Source organism: Dipodomys merriami, unplaced genomic scaffold, assembly GCF_024711535.1.
Source record: "Dipodomys merriami isolate MVZ:Mamm:240054 unplaced genomic scaffold, mDipMer1.0.p SCAF_55, whole genome shotgun sequence".
NCBI lineage: Eukaryota > Metazoa > Chordata > Mammalia > Rodentia > Heteromyidae > Dipodomys > Dipodomys merriami.
Genome location: NW_027206124.1, coordinates 9,206,466 through 9,222,433, shown reverse-complemented (window position 1 = coordinate 9,222,433; position 15,968 = coordinate 9,206,466). Strand labels below are relative to the sequence as shown.

Below are 15,968 nucleotides of genomic sequence, written 5' to 3'. Positions count from 1 at the left end.
TTACCAATGGCATCAAAAATATATTTTTTTATGACAACGGGCCAGTTGCAATTGGTTGACAGAAATGGCGAGATGTGACGTCAGGGGACACTGGTGAGAATGCCAAGGCCAGCCGGTGGGGAGTGGAGGTGGGAGGGGGAGACGGGCACAGAACGGGGCGGGCCCTGGAGGCCTGCTCCTCTCGGGCCCTGACCCCCCGTGGGCCATCCTGGGCATCCAGGGCCAGCCAGGTCTGCGTGGCTGGGAGCCAGGGCCAGTCTGGGCAGGGCGAGGGCGGCTGTGTCCACGCGCGTCCGAGGAGCCTGGTCCCGGCCGCCCTCTCTGCTATAGGAAAGCCGTCTGAGTGCCCAGTGAGCCCGGGGGGGGGGGCGGCCTCCTTGGCATTCTAACCACTGTCGGCCCCGGAGCCCGGCGGCCCATTCCTCGGGAGGGGCACGGGAAGCAGCGCGCGTCCCGCAGCCAGCAGTGCAGGGTCGCCGTCGGGCCGGGGAGCAAAGCTCGGCCTTGCCCGGCTCCCCCACCCCCCGCCCCGGGCTCCGGCGCCGTCCGGGAAGCAGGAGGAGGGCGACCTCCGATGTGGGTAGCGGTCTGGGCACCGCCCCCCGGCGCCCCCAGCTCCGCCGGGCACCCCGCGCCCCCTCCCACAGTCCCGCGCGCAGCTCCCCGCGGCCTCGCGGGGCCCCCGCGCCCCGCCCCACTCGGGCACGGCGCCCCGGCTCCGCGCGAGGCCGGCAGGGGCCGGGAAGCCGCCGCCGGTCACCCGCGCGCGCGCCCCGCCCCGAGGACGGCCCCGGCCCCGGCCGCCCCCCCCCCCGCACGCCGTCCCGGGGCTGGGGGTCACCGGCCCCGCCAGGAGGGGGCTCTGCGGCCCAGGCGGCGGGCACCGGCGGCGGCCGCTCCACCGAGGGTCCCCGCGCCGGGCCGAGCGTGCGCGCGCCTCCCGCTGCCCGCAATCATGGCAGCCGGCGCCGCGGAGCGCAGCCGCCGATCGCGCCCCGGCAGCCGCCCCGGTGCCCAGGAGGCGAGGGCCGGCCGGGTCCGGGACTCGCTGCGGGCCGCTCGCCTCCGCCGCTCGGGCTCCGGGGTGCGGAGCGGAGGCCGCCGGGCGCCGGCGAGCGGTGCCCCTGCCCGGGAAGGGCGTGCGGGCGGGGCCGCGCGCGGGGCCGCGCGGGCGGAGCGCCCGGGGCGGCGTGCCCGCGGGGGCGCGCACGCGGGGCTGCGGGGCGAAGCGCGGGGGCCCGGGCAGCGAATCCGCTGCTCTCGCCGCCCGCCCAGGCCCCGCGCGCCGGCCCCGGGGTGGTGGCGGGGGAGCCCGGGAGGGGCGGCGCCGGGTCTTCACCCGCAGCGGGCACGGCGGCGGCCTCGTTGGTATTCCGGGCGCGTCCGCAACCCTGACCTACCCGCGGACAGGGGCGCCCGGGCTCGGCCGCCGCCCCCGGCGGGCTCTCCGGCTGCGGGGCCCGCGGGCGTCTGGCGGCCCTCCCCCCCTCCCGGTCCCCTCCTCCCCGGGTCTCTCGCACCCCCTCCCCGCCCCGATCCGGCGGCGAAGGGGTGGGCAGGGAAACGCGCTCTCTGGGACAGGTGCCAACTCCGAGACAAAAGACATAAAATAGGCGGCAACGGGGGAAGGGCGGCCGGCGCGCTCGGGCGGGGACCGCGGCGCCGCGGGGGCCGCATCCGCGGTGCGGACCCGGGAAAGTTTGGGAAGTCGCCGCCGCCGCTTCTCTGCGGCGGGGGACGCGCGGCCCGGGCCGCCCTCCGCGCCGCGCCGCGCTCGCCCCGCGCCGCGCCGCTGCTGAATAATTCATGGCGCGGCCGCCGGCCATTAGCATGCACCGGGCGCGCGGCTCGTCTGTGCCAAGCCGCCGCCGCATTCGGCGCCCGGGCAACGGCGCCCGGGCTCGCGGTGTCCCCGCGCCCGCCCGCCCCGCGGCGCCCATTGTGCCCCCGCCGGCGGCCCGGCCCCGCGCTCGCCGACGGCCGCGTTCGGCGAGTCCGGGCCCGCGGCGCCCGAGCGCCCGCCCGGGATGCCCCAGAACTTGGGCAAAGTAGCGGGGCGCGCCCGCGGGGCCCGGCGGCCGGCGCGCTTTCGGTTTCGGCCGGCACAAAGGTCCCGGCTGGCGCCCGGGCGGACGCGGGCACCGGGCACCCGGGGCCCCTGGGTTGCGGGGGACGCGGGAGCCGGGGGAGACGGCGCGGCGCGGGCCGCCCGCACGCGGGACCGGCCGAGCGCTCGCCCGGGAGTTGCGCGGGCGGCCGGCCGCCGGGCTCCCGGTCGTCTCGGCGTCGGAGGAGGAGCGCGCCGGGGCCGCGTCCACGCGGGTGCGCCCGGGGGCCGAGGCCGCGGAGTCCGCTGGCACGGCCGGCGCGGGCAGAGCTGCCGGCCGCACCGCACCGCCCGCCGCGGGCACGGCCGGGTTCCAGGCGACCCCTCGGGAAGGGTAAGTGCGCTTCCCGCGTCCGCGGCTGGGGATTCACGCGCTCGCCGAGCGGTTCCCAGGAGGGGCCCCTTCCTCCGGCAGGGCTTCCCACCGGAGGGGACCCCCGCGCCAGGGTGCTTTTGAACCCCCCAATCGGCTAGCTCTTCAGGCAAGAACTCCAGCCTGGGTCGGCAACCGGGGGGTCTCAGGTGTGCCAGCCGCTAGCCAGCGGGGATTTCGGGGAATGCAGAAATTAAGCGCTCGCAGCCCTCTGAAACAATGGAAAGAAAAGAGAAAACATCTGTTGGGGGGGTGTTATTTGGAACCCTGGCCTTTTCCTGGAAAAGAAAAAAAAATCTCTTACTGATTTCCTAAGCCCTCCCGTCCTCGTGGGCATTTTTGGAGAGCTGACGCCCCGGCCACCCTCGGTCCTAGCTGCAGTCCGGGTGGAGTGAAAGCTGTTGTTTACGGTGGCATTGAAAAAACATACAACAACAACCCTCATAACTTTGTGTAATAAATGCCCCTTTATAGGTGGCTGGCACACAGGCCGGGCCAGGGACCCCCGGGGGGAGTTTGTGGGAGCAAGGAAGGGGTGAAGGAATGTTTCTTTCCTGTAATTACAGGGTTTTCGGGTAACACCGAAATTAATTCTTCCAAAGTTGGGTTTCAGAAGCGGAGGCGGTCTCCCCGGCTGGCCACAGCCTGGTTTTATTTGAGCTCGTCCGTTCTGACTATCTAGTATTTTGCAGTGTCTCTGTACGTGCATGTGCCGAACCCGGGCTAAAAATGAAACCCTGGCGGCGGGGCCGAAGCCGGCTGTGGTAATACAATCGGGGTACAGCTGCCAGGTCTCTGCTTCTCTCCACCTGGTTGGTGTGGTCTGAAGAGCCTTGCCTGGCACTTCCACCACAGAATCCTGTGGACGCTCCAGAGCTATGAGCTGGCGCTTGAGAGGCCTTGTTTTCCGGAAACGTGGACAAGGCCCAAGTTGTCCAGGCGTATTGCGTGTGGATTGCCTGTGTGTCCCCCCCCCCCCAGCTGGGGAAGAACACCAAGGAATCAGGTCATCTTTCACGAGTGTCTTCCCTGAGGGTTTGCTCAGGATCCACTCCCCGCCTCACCCCCATCCTGCTTTCCCGTGTCCCTCCTGCTCGCTGTTGTGAGTTCTTTCTTCATGGCTCTGTCAGAGGCTGCTAGCTGACCTGCCACTCGGGTCAGAAGGCAGAGGCGCAGCTGTGGAAGGCGTACCACTCCAGCCAGGGGCTGCCACTTGGCATGGCGTTGGCACGGATGAGGTTAGTCATTATGAGAAGCTCAATTCCCTCCCAGCCTTGCCTGCAGAATGCTGGAGACATTTTCCCCTGGTCCACAGAAGACAGTGCCCGGTGGATGGAAAGTGGGTGGATTCTCTCAATGCTGTGGAACGTCCCCCAGGATTAAAACACCCCTCCCTGAAAAAGGAGCACCCTGTAAATCTGCCCTCCTCAAGGCAAGCAGGAAAGGCTGGGGGGCCCCGGGACAGGCTCAGGGCCTCATTGTGAGGCTCCTCTTAGGCAAAGGTGCGTGGTGATTCCATCCACCTCAATGCGTACCCTGATACACAGAGGTGGGTAAGGTGAGATTCCGTAGTATACGTACGTTGTCAGGCCAGATGTGCTGAAATAGTCTATCTTGACATTAAAAAAAATACTTTATTTTCTCAGGCAAGAGGAGGCCTTGAAAGTGAAACTGGTGGCTTGTTTATTCTTTCTCACTGCTGAATTTAGCATAAGGACCAGACCGGACTGGTGGGAATATGGGCTTCAGATTTTCTGGTGTTCACCTAGGGTCAGACCTCCAGTGGGAGCTCACTGTGCTACGCACCATCCCAGGTGACCGATTTCCAGGTGCCAATGGGAGCTGGCCGGGCTGGGTGTGAGGCAGTGTCAGGGGAACAGGGCCTGCCAGTCCCCACCACCGGACGTGGGTCTTGAGATGCTGTGTGAACTGTTTGTGGGCGGGCAGCCAGCTTCCTTGCCGGGACCGTGGGGAGCTTTTCGGCAGGGCAGTGGGGCCTGTTCCAGCCCAGCATGGACGAGGTCAGACTGGACGGCAGGAGGGAGGCACCGGGAGGGCTTTGCTGGTCCTTAGAGGACCCTCCTTGGCCGCTGCTGCTCTTCCCGTCCAGGGGCCGCTCTTGTGTTCCTCCGGCGAAGGGCAGCGCTTGCGAAGGGAGGGGCTTGCAAGCCAAGCAGGAAGAAAAACCACCATGCCTAATCTGTGTGTCGTTATGGTCGGTTTTTGAGGATGTATTTGCATGTTTGGGAAGAAGGACGGAAACTCCTACAGAAATCTTAGCCAGAATTCTCAAGCTCGTGTCAGGGCATGGGTGAGGAGCATTCCACTCCCCAATCGGCCCCTGCCTCCGGCTCGCTGCCTGACCCAGGCAAGCCGCGTCCCCTCCCGGAGCCTATACCCTGAGCTCTGAAGCAGGAGCAATGCAGCTGACTGACCAGAGGGCATGGACGGCATTATTTCCGTACAGTTCCCGGTGCATCGTCCAGAGGCACTAAGTGGCTTCTGCTATTGTCACTGTTGTAAGCAACGATCTCTGATTAGTATGTTGACATAGCAGCGTTTATTACTTCATGTATACATATACACAGTGTCTGCACACGCATCAGGCATGTGTGTAGACACCCTGCTGTTGGATATTCTAAGTAACAGCAATCCTGGTTACCCCAGAGAAGTTTATCCCCTACCCTGCAGGTGGTTAGCAGGTGAATGCAGGGACTTGCAAAGCCGGACCTCGGCTGGTGTGAGAGTGATGGTGTGGTTGCAGCCTGTACCTCTCGGCTACAGGAGATGAGTGCAAGGCCCCGTGGAGACCTGCAGGCTGACAGGGGAGGTGTCTCTTCCCACGCAGGATGGGGCTAGTCAGAAGTGGCCCTGGAGGAACATGGTGGGGCCCTGGCCCTGGCCCTGGGCCTGAAAAGTCCAGAGTGACCACAGCAGCTGCCAGCACCCTTGTTGGAAATGCAGATGGCAGTTTGGTGGAGGAGCTCTGCCGCTGCCGAGTGGGTCATTGCTCAGCTCTGTGTGGACCACATGGCTCACTTGGGAGACTAGCCGTTCCTAGATGATCGTTCAGGAAGACCTAGAAAGGCTGCCCTTTCTCACAGTACCTTGTTGGACTAAGAAGGCCCAAGCAGCACCTGCCCTGTTTTCTGATGTGCTCAGCTGACCAGGGAGAAAAAGCAACAATTGTCTCCGAGCAGAGACAATGGGTCTTTTACATGAACTGTTTGTTCCAAGGGTTGGGGCAGTCCGTGGAGTCCCAGGATCTGGGTATTACAGGCGCTGGTCTCGGGGTCAGGTTTGGGAATTTACAGGCCAAAGAAAAAGAAAGAAAAAGTCTCCCGTGCGTGAGTTTTGGGACATTTCAGTAGGCTCATCTCACTTGCTTTGTTGAGCAGACTTTGAACTTTCAGAATTTTATTTTCCTTCTCCGGTGATTTTTTTAAAGTCCACAGGGGCATGTTGGCGACTTCTGGAAAGGTAGCCAGGTTTCAGGCTGTGGGCTGGAGACCCCTTCGGGATAGGCCGGGCCAGCCTTTGTCTGCTAGAGAGAAAAAGACTGGATGAGCCTGAGGCCACTGGATCTTCTCCGTGTGATCTGGGCCGCTAGTTGCCATTTTCCAGTGTTGTCTGCTCCTGCCCAAATCCTGCTCGCAGTGGAGCTTGGGAGTGGGCTGTAGGTCGTCGGGGAATCTGGCCAGATTGACCCTCAAATAAGCTCCCGGTGGCAGAGGGCATCATCGTAGCCGATGATGAACCCAGCCTTGAGTGAGTGTGAGATGAATGTTTTCTGAATTAATAGAATGCACAGAATCTCCCCCTGAGGCCCACACACACACAGTCTCTGTGCCGGAGCCCTGCCTGGCGTGGGTGACCAAGAGAGCCGGGCCGGTTGCTCAGGCTCACCGTGAGTGTGCAGAGAGACACCAGTGTTGCTGGGGCTCATAATGAGCACACTGGGACGCGCCGCATTGGATCACATGGGGAAGGACCAGCGGCTGAGGCCTCCCTCCCCTGCTTCCCCCCCCCGCCCCCCCGCCACCTCAGGTGGACCTTGGTGCTGATGCCCAGTGCAGTCTATCTAAGGCTATGTGCGCAAGTGGCCAAGTTGAAATCATGGGAAAGAATGAAACCCCGTGCCATGGGGCAGAAAAAAATGGAGAGTACAGGTTTGTCTTCATAGCAAGAGAGGAGGGCAGGAAAACTTAAAACGTTAAAGATAGCAATTCTAGCTTAGCTAGGCACCAGCGAGCCTAGCCCCTCAGGAGGTTGAGATCTAAGGATCACAATTTGAAGCTATCCTGGGCAGGAAAGTCTGTGAGACACCTTGTCTATCACTTAACTACCAAAAAGTCAGAAGTAGAGACATCTTATCTCCATTTAACGAGCAAAAAGTCAGAAGGAGGGCTGTGACTCACGCGATAGAGCACTAGCTTTGAGTAATACAAGAGACGGGACAGCATTCAGGCTCTGAGTTCAAGCCCCAGTGCAAGCGTGCGCGCATGCGTGCACACACACACACACACGCACACACACGCACGCATACAAGTAGTAGGTTTGTGATCAAAATTTGGATAGCAAACTTCTGGTTGGAATCTAGGTTCTGGAAGCCCACCTTGCTCTTTGCGCTGTGTACGGGTGTCAGGTATGCCGTTGGACCAGTGGCTAGAAGGGACTCGGGGTAGGGATGTCTGAGTGGGTAGTGTGGTGGACTGTAACTTGTAGTTGGTGTGTTCATGAACTCTGTGAAGTAAAAATGGGGGGGAGGGAGGAAGTCCAAGAATACGTGTTTTTTTTTTTTAATGGTCTATCTTTTCCTTCAAGATTAAAGATGTCCCGATGCCTGGGCCTTCTGGGATGGCTGGGCTTTTTGTTTTTTCCTCACGGCTGAGATCTCAGGTGTCAGGAACAAGATGTAGCTGAAATATTTGCCTCCTGCTCTCGGGCTCATAAAAGTAGAATCCCCTTTCATGTGTGTAAGGGAGATATTTACATTCAAATTGGGCGTTTGTAATTTCACTTTAAATGATAGCAGACGGCGATGCAGGGACTTTGACGTTGCGAAGTTGGTGAGAGGAAGCTTTGGAGGTCTCGAGCCCCGAGAACTCTGGCCTCGAGGGGTCACGATGCCCCTGCTCCACTGCACCACCACCAGGAAGAGCGCCGATTGACGCCAACTCCTGGCTGGTTCCATACAGAGACTGCCAGGCCTCGGGCAGCCTGGGAGAGCCCACGGCCTGCTCCCGTGAGGCCTTGTCCTGAGCCCTTGACGGCCAGCAAGGCCTTCTCGGTGGCCAGCAGGGCCTTCTTGGCCTTCCTGGGCTGCCAGCGGGACACAATAAGGGCCACTTCTGGTCGTGGCAGCCTGGGGGAGGGAGCAGCCCTGCGTCCCAGCCTCTGCCTCCCCCCCCTCGTCTCAGTGGGACCTGAAGTGTCCACCCGGTCCGCATGGCTTCCCCGCGGTGCAGGTGGCAGGGCAGGCCCCACTCCACCGAGCACAGAGGACTGCTCTCCTCCCGGGGCCCGGCTCTTGGCAGCCATGCCAAGCTGCTGCTGGCACGAATTCCCAGCGATCCTGGTCGAGCACATGGCATCGGAATCCTACCTGCTTTGTCTCTGGCGTCAGCTGGCGAGCGGTCACGTGGCCGTGTGCGTGAGACCAGAGCTGGAGACCAGAGGCTCCTCCCGGGCAGCTCCCTCGCTCACTGGCTCTGCCTCCCCCTGCCAGCCCCCCCCCGACTTTGGCTTCCAGCATGACAGTATGAACAGGCAGAAGGCGATATTAAAATAAAACAATCCAGTCAGCCCAGGAGCTCCTGCCCCACGAGGCTGCGGCGGGGTTGAGCTGCCCTTCTGCTCTGTGCCTGGATTTCTGATGGACAGAAAGGCCCCCCAACACGCCCCAGATGTCATCAGGCATCCGGGCCTTGAACCGCTGAAGGGGAGGCAGCCCGGGCAGTTTCCACCCAAGCCCGTGTCCTTCAGCACCAAGCTGGCCCTGTGGCCGGATGTCTTCACGTTCAGGTCTCAGTGTGCAATTGGGCTGGTAGGGTGGCCAAGCAGACCTAGCTGACGTGCTTGGAGGAGAGCCTGGCAGAATGGGGTACATGTCAGAAAAAGTGCCCCGCGAAGCCTCCCACCCACGGGGCAGAGCAGGGTCAGAGGCCACAGCACAGGGTGTTAACCCCACGGCCATGACCAGGAAGGTCTGGGAGGCCCTCAGCCTTCTCTTCCTTGTCCATGTCTGCCGGGTCTCAGGAGCCTACCGAGTGCCAGCCCGGGCCTGGATCATCCTGGTTATTCTGGTTTTACGTCCTGCGTCCGAGCAGCCTGGACTGGTAGGAGTTGTTAGCTGAATGTGGACAGGGCAGCTGAGGCCGGGAGAGGTTGAATGGTTCACCCACGAGTTAGTGGCCGGTGGGACACAAGGCTGGTCCCGGTTTCTGGCCATCTAGGGTGTTTAGAAGGGGTCACCCCCAGGGGCCCGGCTGGGAAGCCACCAGGGTGAGGTTGGGGCCTCCCTGCCGAGGGAAACAGCCGGGTGCTGGCTGTTGCTTGCTCCTTTGCAGAGTCCTGCGTGGGAACAATGTGGCCTCTATCCTGGGGTGGAGTCGCCAGGCTGCCTGGGCTCCCGGTGGCCCGGCCGGGCAGGCAGTCACAACATGGCGCCCGGGCCACACGGCCTGTCCACAGGGTGGGCTGGCTGGGGTCTGGGCCTTGCCTCTCCCAGCATCCTCCGGTGGCTGCCGAGTGGCCAGGCTACTGGGCATCCTCCTCCCCCTCCCCCCTGGCCAGCCCCCGCCTTCTTCGGTGGTGGGTTTGGGGGCCCAGCCGCCCGCCTCTGCCACGTCTGCCATCCTCCCAGCACCCACGAGCATCTTTCAAAAATTCCCGGTGGGCGGGGCCGAGCGGCAGAGGCCGCCTCTGGTCTCCCCTCCCCGGGCAGCCGGTGCCAGATGAGAGCAGAAGACAAAAGTAGCATTTTCCTCGTCCCCTTGGGCTGGCGGCAGGGCCTTCCCTCAGCGCCACTTGCGCCTGGCAGTTTTGCCTCCAGTGCCGGGGTGAGCAAGGCCCAGGCCGGGAGTGAGGAGCTGAGGATGATGGACAGTCTGTGAGCCTGCCGGACCAGCGCTGGCACTGGGGAACAGCTTGCGGGCCAGTGGGGTGCACGTTCCTCCCCTGGGCGGGAAGGGGACATGCTCTGCACTTCCTGGAGCCTCTTCCCCCACCACTTGGGTAAGTGACCTTCTCCCCTCTGCTCCAGACAAGCCGAGGCCCTGCCATCTTGGACTCTGTGCCTGTTACGTCTCTTGCTTCTCTAATTGGCTAATCCAAAACCCCAAATTCTATTTCATTTCAGAACCCCACCCCCACCCCCGTTCCCGTCTTGAGTGCCAAAAACTGCAGGGAAGAGGCAGAAGCCATTTATTTTTAAGATCCTAAGCGATGGGGCTTTAGAAATCGTAATAAAGATGCTTGTTTGTTGTTTTGCAGTAGCTGTGTGCTGGATTCTGAGCTGAACACACGTTGGAGGCGGCATAGCTGGGCATGGCTTCTGTTGCTTTGGGAGTGCCTGTTTTTGGGGGGAGGTCCCCATCGTTATTCTGTTTTATTTTCTATTTTGTATCTTTGGCGGCACCGGTTGTAGCAAAGGGAAAACATCAGCCTTGTCCTGGGCTCCTCCCAGCCGCAGGCAGGGCCGCGCAGCCCCCGGGAGGGGCCCTGGCACCCTGGAACAGAGGCTCTTTTATTTTTGTCCCCCACCTCTGAGGCTACCACTCCCACAGTTTAGGGATCCAGTTCTTTTTGCCTTTCATTTTAATTATTTTTTTTCAAGAAGAGAAAGAAAAGAAGCTTGCTTGCTGTTTTTCGTTTTCGTTTTCATCTCCCCCCCCTCGTGCCCCCTCCCCATTCCCCGGCTCTGTGTAGGGAAAACGTCGGAGGTTGTTTTGAGTTTTGCCATAAGTACTCGCTTTGAAGTTTGGGGTTTTTACCTCACAGCACTGTGCCTGGATGGGCAAGAAATGGTTTCAGGCCCCTCTGCTACTAGATACACACGCAGGACGCCCCTGGTCCATCCCGGACCGTCCCACAGAGCGGGGCCAGGCCATGCAGGTCACACATGTGGCCAGCTGGGCTGGGAGTCCCCCACCAAGTCACCACCGTAAGTGAGGTCAGTGGCTGGTGGCTGGTGACCCCCTGAGTCTGGTCATCAGCCTTTCAGAACTGCTAGTTGTTGTGTTTTTGTTTTTGTTTTAATGAAAAGGGGATGGGGGGGGGTGAGCTTCACTAGCCTAGTGCCCACCTCCACCCTGTAGCAGGCTGGCCAGGCCCATTTCAGACACGGTCTGGTTTACTGTGTTAGAGGGTACTGGGGACTTGATCTGTGGGAACTAGAAAATCAGATGCAGCAAGTTCTAAATGGCACGAGGAGGAAAACTCCCAAGTGCACGCATCTTTCTGTGCATCTAGTCCGGAGGTGCGTGGGCCCTGTGTGTGTAGCCTGGGTCTGAGCATCTGAGCAGACCGCCAGCCCAGCCACCCAGCACAAGAACCGGACTCAGCTCACCCAAAGAGCCTTGGTGGCGGCTTTTGTTCTTAGATGCCATGAGGGAGGAGGGGGCTTTGCCGCTGGCCGGGTCTGGAAGCTACAGAGACAGAGACGTACAGCAGAGATCATTGAAACGTGTCTGTGATCCTACTCTTGAGAGCTGGGAGGTTACTACAACCAAGTGTTGAGCAAGCATCCCCTAAAACGCTGGTCGAAAAGTGAAAGTAATGCATTAGAAACAGAAGAAGAGTGTAATACGTTTTAAAGACAAATGAGTCAAGAAGCTAGAGATGGGCAACGGAAAAGGGAGGTCCAGCCCTTTTAAAGAATTTACATTTTAATAGCCGTTGATGCCCCTTTTTTTGGTACAGTAGATGTAGGTGACTAAACCTTCCTTCTTCAATGCTGAATGACAGGCGGTAAGCTTTCTTGACCATTATCAGCCTTCTTTTTGGACAAGATAGGGATACATAGCAGAAAAATTAATGGAAGTGAGCATGTTCACCTCAAATTTGTGTGATGTCTTTCACGTATATGCATTGCTCACCCCGTGTACTCCTTGCCCACCAAAGGCTGTACAGGGTCAGCCGCCGTCTGGAGTTCTTGACTTGTTTCCTACTTGACTCTCCTCTATCAGCAAAATGCTGTAGGTTCTGGGTTTTTCGTTTTTGTTTTTTTAAATCGAGCAAAATCTAAGCTGTTAGTGCTTCTCGGCAGTAGTTTTTGGTGTTTTTTTTTTTTTTTTGCGAGTGGGGTTGTATTTTAAGCATGTACCACGCAAAGCGCTCACTGCTTCTCCATAAATTCCACTATGGGCTGACATGACACGTTTGCACCGGACAGATGGGCTGGTTCGTTGTTACGGCTGCCTGGTACTTGTGAGGACACGCAGCATGTGAGGTCAAAGTAAACAAGTTGCATTTGTGTAGAGGAACGGACCTATTCGAATATTTTTTTTCTCTTCCCCTGCAAGGTTCAATACGGCAACAAACACAACCTTCATTAAATTTTCCTTAAATGTTTGGTTTTCATCTCTGGGGACTCTAGATGCCCTGTGACAAAGGACCTTAAATGTTTTCCTTAATTTCCAATTTTTGCCTTGTTTTGTGGCCTGATCAGGATAGCATGGGAATTAAATTCCATCTGTGGGGTGTGGATTTCTGATTTCCCTATCTCATTCGCTCGCTGTTGTGTGTTGACTTACATGCCATTATTTTGAGACCTTTAGGAAAAAGCAGATGATAAATATTTTAAATAGTCTCCAAGGTACATTTAGATCCAAACTCAAAAATATAGCACGTAATCCGCCACAGAGTAGCTATAAACTTAAAAAAAAAATCTCACCGAGATAACAAAGGGCAGAGTTTATTGGACCGTATCTACATGCTTGAGGACAGAGTAGTTTTACAGCCACAATAATTTGCAAAGGACGCTAACTGTTTGGGGAATTTGCACATGTTGTGATGTAACTAGCGGGGAGGCTTTATTTCTCCCCCTTCTCCATTTCTGAGCATTCGCTCCTGCGTTTCCACAAATCTGTGCCCCCACCCCCTCCAGGGAGAGGGGCCGCGTTCCCAACAGAGGATTCTGGGAGCTGCAGCCCCTCTCCTCCCCGCCCCCCCCCCATTTGTTAGTGTTAATGGGAACCCTTTGCTGTTGCTTGTTTGTTTAAAGACCATACCTGTTGGTGGAGATGTTAGTGAACCAGAGAAATAAAAGGGCAGAGGAACTTCATCGTGGCCGGCTGGGAGCCTTGCTTCCTTGGCAGCTCCCGTCTGAATTTTTACAGGTCCACCCTTTCCCATCGGCCGGCAGGTGGCCTCTGCTGGGCTCTCTGAAGGCAGAGGCCTTCAGAATACACGCTCTGGAGTCTGGAATGAAGACCTGGGTTCAGGTGGAGCTGTTTCCTGGTTGTCATTCCCCCCACCCCCACCCCTGCCCGGCCTTGTGCGGGCGCCAGATCTTGAACTCAGGGCCTAGGCACAGCCCCTTAGCTTTGTTCTTTTTGCTCAAGGCCAGCACTCTACCACTTGCAGCTTTTTGGTAGTTAATCTCACAGATTTGTCTGTCCCAGGCTGGCATCTAACCACGATCCTCAGATCTCAGCCTCCTGAGAAGCTGGGATGACGGGTGGTGGTCGTCTCTGGGCTGTCTGCAAAGCTCGGACACTGGAGCGCTTGCTTCACAGACAGCCCACGGGGCATTGCTTCCTTGCCTCAGAGCCCATCCCAGGGCCTTCTGCCACTTCCTGTCCTCGGAGAGGCTATGGGGCTTCTAGGTGCCGTCCGCTGACAGGCTGGGGTCAGGATGTTTTGTGTCCCCCCCCCCACTGCCAGCCCCTCTGGTCTCCACGTCCGTGCTGAGCGCGGCCCTGGGGGCACACGCAGTGGTGTTCGTGGATGTGCCCGCTGCCGCTGTCCAGGGGTGGCGCGTGTGGATGAGCGGGGCCTCGCGTGTGGATCTATGTGCGTGTCTTTGCACGTGCACACACACGTGTACAGGCCTCCTGTGTTCACCTGAAGACCCCTCACCCAGGCCCAGCTCCCGTGTCCCATTCCCACGGAGATGGACAGGTGTCAGCTAGATGCCGGCCCCGTTTCTGATCACTGGGCCAGGTGCCCTGGGCCTGGCCGGGTGCGCTGCTGTCCCAGGGCCTGTGGGGTGGGTCCTTCTCCCCGGCCGGGGGTCGCTAGGCAGCGGTGGGGACCGTCACCCGGTGGCCCTCGGCACGTCCAGGAAGCCCCAGGCCAGGCCCGAGCTGCCGCCTGCACCGGCCATTTGCAGGCTGGAGGCGTGAGCAGGGCTCAGGCTTGGGCCCAAGAGGAAATGGCGGCGGGCGGCCTGGGACGGGCCGTGGGAGGGCGGGCCGGGCGGGCCGCCCCCCTCCGGCGAGCGGAAGCCCTGCTGTGGCCGGTCAGCTGCCGGCAGCCGTCCTCCAAGGAGCCGTGGGCGGGCTGGCCCCTCGGCAGGTCTGCGTGCCCACGTGTGGCCACATGTGCCCTGCGTGCCGGGCCTGGGTCCAGGAGGCGGTGTGGGCGCCTGGCACACCTCCACGCTCGGGCCTCGGCAAACATGGCTGCCGGCACCAGGCCTGGGCGCTCTGTCTTCAGAGCGGGTTGACGGAATCACCTGGGGCAGGGAGGGAGGCCGAGGTGTGGTTTCTGCCAGGGGAGGCCCGTGGGTGGATTTTCCCCCTTCACTGTGTCTCGTAGGAAGAGCAAGGAAGGAGAGTCGGGCTAGTGGAGCCTCAGTTTCCCCAGTTGAAGAAGGGAGGGCGTTCCTACCCACGCGTTTCTCTTGGAGGTGAAGGTGATGCCCCCGCCCCTGGCCGTGGGGGACGGGGCTGTCTGATGGGCACTGCGGGTGCGTGGGCCCTGAAGGAGGGGGCCGCGGGCCGGGAGCTTCAGCACAGCCTAGGTGCGGGGTGCGGATGGGGCTGCTGCTGCTGTCCCCCCCCCGCGGGCCAGCTGGAGGGAGGAGGCAGAGCACACCCCCCGCGGGTCCCCCCCCCGCGGGCCAGCTGGAGGGAGGAGGCAGAGCACTCCTCCCACCCAGGCGGCCTGGCTGCCCCAGCGGGCACAGGAACCTCTGGCCCCGTTTCCTGGGCGCGCAGCCCTGCCCAGGATTCCTGCGGTGGGTGTGCCTGTGTTGCCGGCCTGCTGTGGGTGGAGGGAGCTGGGATCCCCTGGGTCCCACCCAGCCGGGGCTGGGGTTGTGTCGCTGCCTGTGACTGCAGGGGGGGAGCCCCACAGAGGCCAGGGTCTAGATTCCAGTCCCCTCTGTGCAGGTCAGCCGACCTTGCTCATGCATGCCCTCCAGAGGCCGCCGTGGCCAGGATCAGAGTCCTGTCCAGCTCAAGCCTCGGTCGTTGCCAGGCTCAGAGAGCATGTCTCTCAGCCACCGTACCTTTGGGAGCCTGCGGCCCGAAGGCCGGCTGTGACGCCCCAGGTCCGCCTCCAGGCTCCGGCACCAGAGGGAGGCTCGCCCGAGGCCGGGGCCGTATTCACACAGCTGACCCACGGCTGCCCAGCCGAGGGACCAGAGCCAGACACCCACAGGTGGACAGGCCGGGGCGAACAGACCACTGCAGCCAGCGCCACAGCCAGGGGAGCAGCAAGGCCAGGCCGGGGGAGGGCGGGGGGCTGGGGGGCAGGAATCCCCTGCCCTGGCTCAGTGGACGGAGCAGGGTGACATGGCCTCCCGGAGTGCGGCCGCACAGCAGGTCTGTAAACTGTGCTCGGCTCCGTGGGAGTTTGTTGAGCACCTACTAAGCACCAAGTCCAGGACAGGGACTTTACCACCCCAGTTTTAAAAATCCATCTTTCACTTTGATCTGCCCACTTGCATTTCATCTCAACATGTGCTAAAAGTCAGCCTGCGCTGGTACCAACCGTGCCACCACTCTGACACAGAGTAAACAGGATGGCCCGGGTCCCCGTTGGAGTGGAAGGAAATCCCAACCGAGAGGGAGGAGAGGATGTTCAGTTTTCCTTGTGAGAAAACTGAAGCTCAGAGAAGCTGAGGAACTTCCTTAGAGCCACACAGCAGGTGTGGTGAACAGCAGGGGTGGTAACCCAGAGCTGAAAGTCTATAGGACTGCTGTGTGTTTTCAGGCTCTTGCAGGTGCTCACCTGGGCTGGTTCTCCCCCGACACCCACCACTTAAGATGCACCTTGCCGGTGGCCTGGAGCACAGGCCCCAGGCCCGCTGTCACAGCCCTTAGGGGTGCTGAGGCACTGTCCTGTCTGGGCTGCTGTCACCGACGCCAGGGTCTGCTGGTGCGTGTCCACGCCACCCGGTCTGGGATGTGGTGTGACCCCACGCAGTTTGAGAGCGGGCACCTTGTTCCCCGAGTCCCCGCTGCCCTGCTGCGGGAAGGCGGGCCCCACACAGCCTTCCGTGCCAACTTCTGAGCCAGCACCAGCTAGAGTGGCGAC

At 60.7% G+C, this 15,968-nt stretch overlaps 1 protein-coding gene across 1 annotated transcript in view; it reads left to right on the top strand.

Annotated features, from left to right (window-relative positions):
* The first annotated feature begins 955 nt into the window (after positions 1–955).
* LOC138811906 (basic proline-rich protein-like) overlaps positions 956–15,968 on the top strand; it is a 28,062-nt gene continuing 13,049 nt past the window's right edge. The window contains exon 1 of the mRNA XM_069999865.1: positions 956–2,441. Coding sequence (XP_069855966.1) covers positions 956–2,441 — 1,486 coding nt within the window. The remainder of the gene's footprint in view (positions 2,442–15,968) is intronic.